The 9893-nt window shown below is 45.7% G+C and overlaps 1 protein-coding gene across 1 annotated transcript; it reads right to left on the reverse strand.

Annotated features, from left to right (window-relative positions):
- Window positions 1–4835: 4835 nt before the first annotated feature.
- Window positions 4836–8395, reverse strand: mex3b (mex-3 RNA binding family member B). The gene is made up of 2 exons (XM_059952642.1): window positions 8149–8395; window positions 4836–7422 (listed from the first exon to the last, which is right to left on the reverse strand). The coding sequence occupies exons 1-2, from the start codon at window positions 8393–8395 to the stop codon at window positions 6038–6040; spliced, it is 1632 nt and encodes a 543-aa protein (XP_059808625.1). The 3' UTR covers window positions 4836–6037.
- Between the last annotated feature and the right edge of the window lie 1498 nt (window positions 8396–9893).

Below are 9893 nucleotides of genomic sequence, written 5' to 3' on the forward strand. Positions count from 1 at the left end.
TGATGTGACCACAGTCTGGATTGTCTGTTTTCCTCATTTGGAACAAGACACTCATTCAGTCTGAGCAGTGGACAGTAGAAATCGGGGAAGGCAGGATTATAGATGATCTGCTTTTAGTCAGCGATCACTTCTCAGTTATTATCCACTGTAAAAAGCATGAGTGAAAGCTGAATGTGAATGGGGTTCAGTTTAACTGTCTTGTTATCTTCAATGCACCTGCATGGCTCAAGATAAGGCCTGAAAGATGTTTAAAGGTCATTGGACATCCAAATGCCAGCCCGCTGGGTCTGTCTTGTTGACCATCAAGCATTAATATGAACTAATCCAACCTGAATCCTAGTTTACTTTTCACACATTCCCAGAAAATCTTCCCAGATTCTATTATTAGCCAACTAACTTGCCAGACCAGACGAAAAACAGACTACTGGAGGAACTCAAGGGGTCAGGCAGCATCTGTGGACAGAAATACAACAGTCAAGATGCTTCATCAGGAGCAGCTGAAGGGACCCAAGGTGTTGTTCCCCCCACCCCCCTCCCCAACAGATACTGCCTGATTATTACTCCAGATTCCAGCATCAGCAGTCTCTTGTGTTTTCAACCTATGAAACTCTTCTTGTCTTTGGGATCGGAAGCACTGATGACCGCCTGCAGTGTTGGAGAGATCACAGCCAAATCAGGCACAGTAAGCTCCCACAAGTAGCAATGAATTAACAACCTAATTATCAATGAGGCTATTGATTGAAGTCGTCCACGTTTTTAAAGTGAGCAAGTGACAAGCACTTGGGATAAAGAAATTCTCTTGACTCTGCATATTAATTTACAGCAAATGAGAAAGGGGCAAATTAATATTCCTTCATTTGGTGCAAGTCCCTCAGCCAGTGGGTCAGGGAACAAAGCAAGACTGCAATCACAAATACTTAAGTTTGCAAGACCAATGGCCATTCATCATCAGTGACCAAATGCGTATTTCTATCAAGGTCATGAAGCAAGCTGTGGCGCAATTTTCTTGGAGCCACTGCACTTTCCTTCAACTGTCCCAACTTTCCTGGAACTACAGATTCTGCTAGCAAATTTATGCAGCCCTAAAGGCCAACCTTACTGAATACCCAAGACCAAATATCATATCAAAGCAAAAGAAATGGTTGATCTGATCCCCACTGCCATGTGCAACATAGGAACATATCAACCAGCAACAAAATATTAATTCCCTTCTGCAAAATTTGCTGAAACAAATCCAATATAGTTCATTAAAATGTGAAGGAAAGTGGAAGAAAGTGAATGTGAGACACCTCTCTTCCTCACTTGACAATGCATCTTTCTTCACTTAAGGGCCAATCTTCTAAAAACAATTCTGATTCTTCCCTGTTGAAGAGGGCAAGACAATGACTTTATTTCTCCCAGCATATATCAGCAAACAAAATTTCTTTCAGAATCAAGGAAATGTAAAACATTTTGTCTTAGTCAACTCTTTCTGGGAGCACTCACAAGTCCTAAGGCTCGGGCAGCCGATTGCAGAGAACGTCATTATCTTCACTAGCGCTATATTTCTAGACACCCAGCAGGGATTACTGAAGTGTGACCAGTGGTGAAAACTCTGCCAAGTTCCTTCTGTCTCCATTGCTTCAAGGGCTGGCCTTCAGCTCGGACCAGTGCCAAGGAAATTTGGCTGGGTTTGCCTACTCACCATCTGGAACATTGCCCAATGGAAACGTCAGATTCACATCCGGGTTTCTGGTCTCCTTATATTACCTTGTTTATTATGAGCACACTGTGTATGTAAACATTTTTTATAATAAGCGTTTGGATTTAGCTATTAGATGCTCAATGTCACAAATCACTTCTCAGTACTATAATTATCACATATTGTTATTGTTGACATAAAAACAGTGCCCCCGGCAGCCCTGGAACAGTTAAATACTGTACATGTTTACACATTGGGTTCTCCAGCTCCAGTCAGCAGCTCGTGTCTGCCAATTGGACCGGGCTAAAATCTAATCTGGGTCATGGATAAAAAAAATGCAGAGCCAAGAAGTCACTAAACTATGTTCATACATGATCCAAGAGACACTGTACTTGCTTAGTGTGCTTGGCCAGCTTTAATCTGCCAAATGAGAATGGGTAGGTGGCTATAAATTATCTTGGATTTCACATTAATTACAAATGTGTGGGGAATCTTACTGCATGGGGGGGGGAGGGGGGTCAATCAGAACTCCGTGTCTGCAACAGCTTTCGGAAAAGACTGCTTTGTGCCACTCCCATGGCCAAACCCATCTTGTTCTGTCTTTAACTCTTTGGATGAAGTGCTTTCCGAATCAGCTTCATATCTACAGCATAGTCAGCCACGCTTATCAACAAATAATTGGTGCTCATGTATAAGAGAAATTTATCAGCTTATTGCCACCTGGTAAAAAGATAATTGTAAGTTTATGTAAACATGTTGATCATAAACTCTGTAATGGAGTTCCCTATGGCCCAGGGAATAACAGCACCATCTGGGTCATGTGGAGTTTAGTTGGGTAATGCTCAGCTGAATTATTCAAAAGGTCTATAGCTGGGGCTACCTTTGGCCTCAGCGGCCGGTTCCAGGGAAAAGCCCACAGTGGCAAGCTGCTATTCTAAAGGACTCCTTTACTTTGGCAACTCACCTTAAGCTGCTCAGCACTAACATTCTAAAATGCTCTTCCTCCACGACCTGGTTTCAATCTCTTGCTCACCCGGGGAGTAACTGGGGGCAAGTTACTGTTGGTGATGTATAGGTGCAGTTTGCTGTGGAAAGGTGAAAGATTGTGATTCCACTGTCATTTCTTCTCCTCTGACACCTAGCACTCAATGCCACTGATGATGAATAGGGACACCAACTCAATAATAAGTGCCCAGCACGGAAATAAGCCATTCAACCTATTCTGATCACAAGCCTTCTGTTTATGATAATCCAACATTAATGCCATTTTCATTATTTCCACATTATCATCTCCCCTGTCCCACTAGGACCTACCACTCATCTACCTAGGACAAAGGTGCAGTGGCCTATTAACCTACTGACCTACATGCCTTTTGGATGTGGGAGGGAAGCAGGGCCTACAGAGAAAACTACAAATACAGGAAGAATGAGCAACTCTATACAGACAGGACACGAGGTCAGTCAGAATTGCAGAGAGAGCATTGCCATTGCAAGTTCCATGAGGAAAGAGTTTAAAATGGGCCTAATGCACTTTATACTATGCTGTCCCAAAGGGAAGGACACAGATTTATTCCAACAGCACGGACAGGTGATTGCAAGGAACTATCAGAAGCGGAGTGAACTGCTACACCCTCCCTAGTGATTCACTGAAGAGCCATTGTCAGATGCCAGAGACCTACTCCATCTTAAACTCAATGAAGTGAGATCTAAACAAAAAAATTTAAAAATCATAATGAAGCTATTCATTGTTTAACTAATGCCCTGCACCAGTTTGAACTGGCAGACATCTATATGACCATGAAGAATGGGCATACAACATGACTTTAGCATTTGTTGATACACAAAACAAGAAACACCAAAACAACACAATCCACCCTTTGCCTTCATGTTCGAAGTCTGCACTTTTTATATTTATTAATTACCTTCATTTTATACGGAACAGTATAAGAAATGAAAATATTTATGGGTTTTATGGTTCTAGCTGTGGTCCACAGTTTCATAGGATAGGTGGTCAAATCTCTGCATGTTAATAAGTCTTACAGTAGGACTGGTCAGTATTGGTTCCATAACTGGTGTAAACCAATAGCAAATTAAGTGTCTGGTACATACATTCTGGAAAACAAGCTTGAATATATCGCCAACTTCCTAAAGACTGCAATAAAACCAATATTGAGAATTAGTTTTCATTCTCTCCTTTCTTGCAACAATGTTGGGCGTTGGATATTAGAATGGTTGGTTATATGTGTAGTAAACAATTTCTAAATAACAGGACGGAGACAAAGCAATTCTGTTTTAAAATCCACACAAATCAATTGCTGCACATTTTACCAAATAAAGCCATAGAAAAACTTAGTTTAACAAATCTAAAATATTTCTAATTCTAGTCTTAAGGTTTATGAAGCAATTGTAATCTTTAGATTAATAGCACTAGCAATATCCATCTGTGGCAGATATGTTATATGCTACAATGTTCATGTTAACCCATGGATTCTGTTTCACCGAACTAAGCCACATAGGGGATGAAACACAGATATTATAGTTTCATTCCATGATTTCGCAGCTCCCCTTCCCCTTGACAGCTAATTTCTCCACTGCAGCATTTTTACTCTTACCTGCAGTCAGCACTTAGAATACCATAAAAATCTGTATATGTAGCTGGATCCCATTCTCACCAGTTTGGTCCACAGAAAAGTGTTTTGTTTAAAAATCTCTCCCCCATAGAACATCTGCATTACTGTTTCAGAAACTTTTCCGTCTGAGCTTCAACTCAGACCACACCTAATAGCACTTGGCAATAGCAGCTGTAGCTTCATGTTATCTGGAAAGAGTCCAACTGAAAAATTTCACTGTAACAGAAGACAGGTCATGCAAGGCTAGTGAAAAGGAAACGTTTCCAATTCATTGAATCTGGAGCCACATTAAGGCCAAGTCTGCTATGGTCCATTATTGTCACGACAGCTGGAGTTTTCGTCTGTATGTCTAAGTGCCCAGAGACCCCAAACCATTTCAGAACCACACCAAACACAGAAATTAACTTAGATCTATCACATTCAGAGAACAGTTAGGCACAATGTTAGAAAAACGTTAATTGTAAATCCCCTACCCAATTACTTTCAAAAATCCACAATAGTTTAAAAATAATTCAATTGGCATTTATTGCAAATTAACAGTCTGAACTACAAGCCAACAGCACATGCAGCAACTATTAATGTAGCTGTAGTACACTATTGTATTCACAGTATCTTAGCATGACTATAATACAATTTTTTAAATAGATCTATAGTGTGCATACATAATCAGGTATTTTGTACTGATGCAAATATCATCTCCCATTGTCATCTCATTAACCCATTCACAAATTGCTTACTTAAGATATTTGTTGCTTTCTTTCAAGAATTTGGCCTACACATGCCCACAAGTGTGTGTAGTATATTAAGACCAACAGATGCTTCAAGAATTATTGATTCCATGTACCAATTTTATTTATATAGAAATACTTAAAAAAACATGAAGTAGCACCATTACTTAAGTTTTACCTTTATTATGTAGAACTTTAAATGTCAGAAAAATAAAACTCTTGATACAATTTCAATTCTTGTCTCAGCAAATATAATATTAGTATTTGACCATGAGGTTAAAGGCCCTTTATCATAAAATAAAATATATTTCGTTTTTAAACTTTGCTCAATAAAGTACATTTACGATCAAGTAACTTCACCTACATATACATAAACAAGTGGTAAACAAATGTATTAAAATAGAAATACTAAAAACTATAGTGGTGCAACAGAATCTGTAATTTTTCACTGGATTCTACTTATACAAATGTTAGAAAGCTTAACTGTTTCCTTTCATTGATTTTTGCTACTTTATAATTTCATTTTCGTAATAATATAGAATAAAATATGTTTTATATCATTGACTAGAAAATATGCTGGGTGAAGCGGGTTTATTTTAAAAGTCTCTTTCACTTTTTTTTTTGCAGAACCTCCTTCCCTCGTGAATACTGCTCGGCGTGGTCTCACAGTCAGGCAACAGTATTGTGTGATTACTAACAAAACCATACAGTGTTCGTGGTGCCCTAGTTAAAAGGCCATTCGAAAATAAAAAGTTTTTTAACCCAGCTACAAAAAAGTTTCACTGAAATTAAATTAAAATACTTGTAAACATCTGCCATACGAAATATAATTTTTCAAGTCAAAAAAGAATAAAATACTTCAATCTGTAATGCAATTCTGCTTTAGAATTCTCTTAAACCTGCGGATTTCACATAATAAACGCGATATGTTTGATGTTGTAGGTTTTTTTGCTAACTTTTCAGGATGCGGTATTACAAAGGAGTATTTTGTTTGCATTTTAAGAAAATATACGTATAGCCTGAGTAACAGCTTTGCGACACACGGGGCATTCGGGCTGGTTGTTCTCACAGATGCGGTTTGCACAATCCATGCAGAAGAGATTGTGTCCGCAGGGGACCAGGGCGGCGATCACCTCGCTCTCCAAGCACATCAGACAGTCGCGGCTGCCTTTCCTCCTCATACTGGAGGACGAGGAGGACGAAGATGAGGATGAGGAAGAGGAGCAAGATCCGCCAGCTTCGGCGAGGACCCCGCCAGCGAGGTGGGCGCCAGGCAGCATCCCGCCAGCGCCGGGTCCTCCGCCCGCCGGGAAGGGTACCAGACCGATGGGTGAAGCGACTCCGCTGAGCGGGTCGCTGCGCACCCGACGGGCCAGCGGGTGGTGGTCGGGGCCGCCGTTAGCTTGCAGCGGAGGAGGTGGGGGAGGCGGCGGCGGAGGAGGGGGAGGGGAGAGCCGGGGAGGGCCTCCCCCGTTAGCTCTCCGCTGCTGCTGCTGCTGGCTGGACGATGCCCCGTTGTTGGAGGCGGTGGCGGCGGCTGGGTAGACCCCGTTAGTAGTGGCGGCGGCGGACGGCCGCTCGTACTGGGACCACAGGATGGCGGAGGCGGGGGGAGCGGGCGCCGGGTCGAAGCTGGGCGACTCGAAGCCCAAGTCGCGCTCGGCTTCGGCGGCAGGGAGCGAGTCGCTGTAAGCGAAGCCGTTGGCGTGGCCGCCGTTGACGGAGAAGTGGGCGGCGGGCGGACTGTAGTCGGCTAGGCGGCCGGCCGTCCCGAAGTAGGAGTCGGTGGAGGCACTGCCCAGTGAGCTGGAGCTGTCATTGCGGTAGCTGCAGAAGGGTTTGCGGCCCGGAGTCGGCTTGCTCCACAGGCTGCCCGCTCCGTTCAGTTCAAAGCCCACGTCGGTGCCGTTAGCGTGGAAATCGTTGTCGTCGGTCAGTTCGATCAGACCGCCAGTCCTCATGGCAATGTGAGCCTCGATCTCCTCCCGGGCCCGGTCCACATTTTCGGGCATGCCGGTCACTTCGAAAACGGGCTCCTTATCTCGGCTCGGAGTGACGATGTAGGTGTGGGTCTGCTGCTGGATGCGTTTGATGGTCGCCCCCTTCGGCCCAACCACTAGCCCTACCACTCGGTAAGGCACCCGCACTTGGATGGTGGTCTGACCTGGGAGGTTGGGCGGCCCCGGCGCTGCGCCGTTTAGCGCCGTGTTCTTGTTGCGAGACGCTCGGATCATGGAGAAGTGCTCGGCCGCTGAGATGATCTCTCGCCTGGCCATGGCCACATCCTCTTTGCGGCCGGTCACGACGAACACTGGCTCCTCCCCTCGCACTGGGGTCTTGATGTAGGTGTTGGTCTTCGCCCGCAAAGCTTTGATTTTGCAACCTTTAGAAACAATGCAGAGACAGAGACACACAAAACAAATCTTATCCTTTAGTCACCAATGCACAAAAAAAACAGGTGGAAATAAAACCGCGACTCCGAACAGGTTGGTTTGACGCGTTTCTACCCGCACAATGCGCTCCTCTAACATATCTGTGCTCTCCTTTGTCATCAGTTACTCAATTACTCAAGGAAAGGGGGTGGGGGAGAGAGTTCGAGCCAACAGTCCGAAAACAGTGTACAAGATTTCCGCTGCAAACATTACTCCCTCACTCTTTCACAGGTCTAAACCGAGCAGTGCTGTCTTTTTTTCTCTCGGTGTGCTCCCAAATACAAAAGACTGCATGCGAGACACAGGGTAAGGACCTTTACAGTTTGCAAGGCGTAGAGAGTGCAGCATGGAATTGTGTGTATCATAGATGCACGGTGAAGGTGCAGTATAGACTGTAATTAGTGAGGATATAGTATATAGAACAGTCAGCCTTTGATGCATGATGTAAGGCGATATTCTATAGGATGCAAAGTAATAGATGCACAGCGTAGAGATACATTGTAACAGGATGGAGATAAAGTAGATACAGTACAAACAGATAGATTGTATCAAGACCATGCAAAGCAACTCTACTTCACGTAATATAGAGAGACAATGTATTCAATCAGCATCAAAGCCAAAATGCAATATTTTACTCTTAAGGGAGGGGTGGGGGCACGGACCCCGCTCCTTGTTACCTTGTCTCCCTACGATCTCTGCTACATGCTCCGAGCTCGGCACGGGTACACACTCGGTCATGTTGACGCTCTTTTTCCTCGGCTCGTTGTCGTAAATAGAGCTATCGTCGTTGTCCAGACCCAGCAGCGAGAGCTGATCCAGGGCGATCTGCAGCGCTCTCTGGTCATCCAGCGTCTCTCCGCCGCCGCCGTTGTTGTTGCTGCCGCCGGGGTTCCGCTCCATGTCGGCAAAAAGCGAGCTCGGCATCTTTTATTAAAGGGGAGAGAGGGAGAGAGAGAGAGAGAGAGAGAGAGAGGGGGGAAGACAGAACAGAGGCTGAGCCCGAGAGAAGCAGGAAGGAATCAGACAAAAGCAAAAGGGAGGGGAGGGTATAGGGAGAGAAAGAGAGAGAGAGAGGGAGGGGTGGGGGTAGTGAAGGAGGAGGGGGTGGGGAGGGAAGGAGAGAGACAGAGCAAAAGCTGGAGTGGGATCGAATGAGCGTAGGAGAGGCAGCCGGGAGCGAGGCCGAGCCGTGGCCGGCTCCTGGGACCCGGTGTGACGCCGCGGCCGCCGCCTCCCCCCACTTCCTTTGTGTTGTGGGCACACGGGGCCAGCGGGAGGAGGAGCCGGGGAGGGGGCAGCCAGCGATCGCGGCGCGGTGGCACCCACAGCCGGTCTGTGGAGGTGGCCGGGGTTTCTTTGTGTTAATTTTTAGCTGCAGGCTGCAGCCCCCACCCACCCACCCCTCCCCGGGCAGCCGGCGGCAGTGCTCGGCTCCGCACGGCAGGCTGGCTGACTGGCTCCCCTCCCCTCCCTTCTCTCTCTGTAGGGGCCGGCTGGCTCCCTCGCCCGCCTGCCCGCTTTCAGCACCGTCTCACCGCGTCTTCCTGCAGCCTCAGCCCCGGCAGCGCTGCCGAGCAGTGCGGCCCCATGACATCAGGCACACACGGCGGGGTCGGCGGGCAGAGGTTAAGCGGCGCGCCGCCTCATTGGCCCTTTTCTGTGCCGGAGAGGGAGGGAGGGAGCCAAGGCACCGCGAGTGAATGGGATCCTCCTTCAATCCCACCTCCCCCCCCCCCACCCCCGCGGCTGCTCCCGTTTACTACTCTTGAACAATGAAACAATGCGACCTGCAGCATGGAGACGTTTATTTTCATTCAGAACAGCTGTTGGGAATATATTTAAAAACAATCTGAAAGGTTTTCTTGTCACTTAGGCTCCAATAATCGAGCCTTTCTCCCAATATCTTGATTTACTGACTCGAGTGGTCAGGATATTCTCATTGAGAAATCATCAAATCGCTCTCATCGGCCACAGAGAGTGTAATAAATAGCTGTAAATTTAATTATCACAAGCACCCTGTCAAGGTAAAATATAAATCTCAGTGAAATTTCTGATCTGGCTGATAGTCGATTGATAGGCATCTCGTACCTACCAGGGTGCAGACAAATTATCACTGCATGCTGTTGCTGTTTCTGATATTGATGATCCAGCCCACTATCATACGATAGCTGCAAATAAGAACAATGGGCGTTATAGTTTTACCGGGGTGTTATACGATTATTTAATGACTGACTTATTGTCTTGGAGGTAGTTTTTTTGTGTGAGAAAGTTGAGCGGTGCCAATTGAAATCCAGGAGAAAGGCCAAGATATATTCCGTATCCGCCTAACTCATGTCCACAGCTAAAGCAGGTAGCCCCTCGCTCCGAATCTCAAGCTCAAGCGTGTCTTTGTTGCAATTGTTATTACGTGCGGCGACGTTGC

Source organism: Hypanus sabinus, chromosome 28, assembly GCF_030144855.1.
Source record: "Hypanus sabinus isolate sHypSab1 chromosome 28, sHypSab1.hap1, whole genome shotgun sequence".
NCBI classification, from domain to species: Eukaryota; Metazoa; Chordata; class Chondrichthyes; order Myliobatiformes; family Dasyatidae; genus Hypanus; species Hypanus sabinus.

What these genes read in the sequence shown, in the direction of transcription:
- mex3b (XM_059952642.1), bottom strand. Translation starts at nt 8,395, where the DNA reads ATGCCGAGCTCGCTTTTTGCCGACATGGAGCGGAACCCCGGCGGCAGC. An exon ending in AGAGATCGTAGGGAGACAAG is followed by an intron (nt 7,423 to 8,148) that starts GTAACAAGGAGC and finishes TTGTTTCTAAAG; the next exon opens with GTTGCAAAATCAAAGCTTTG.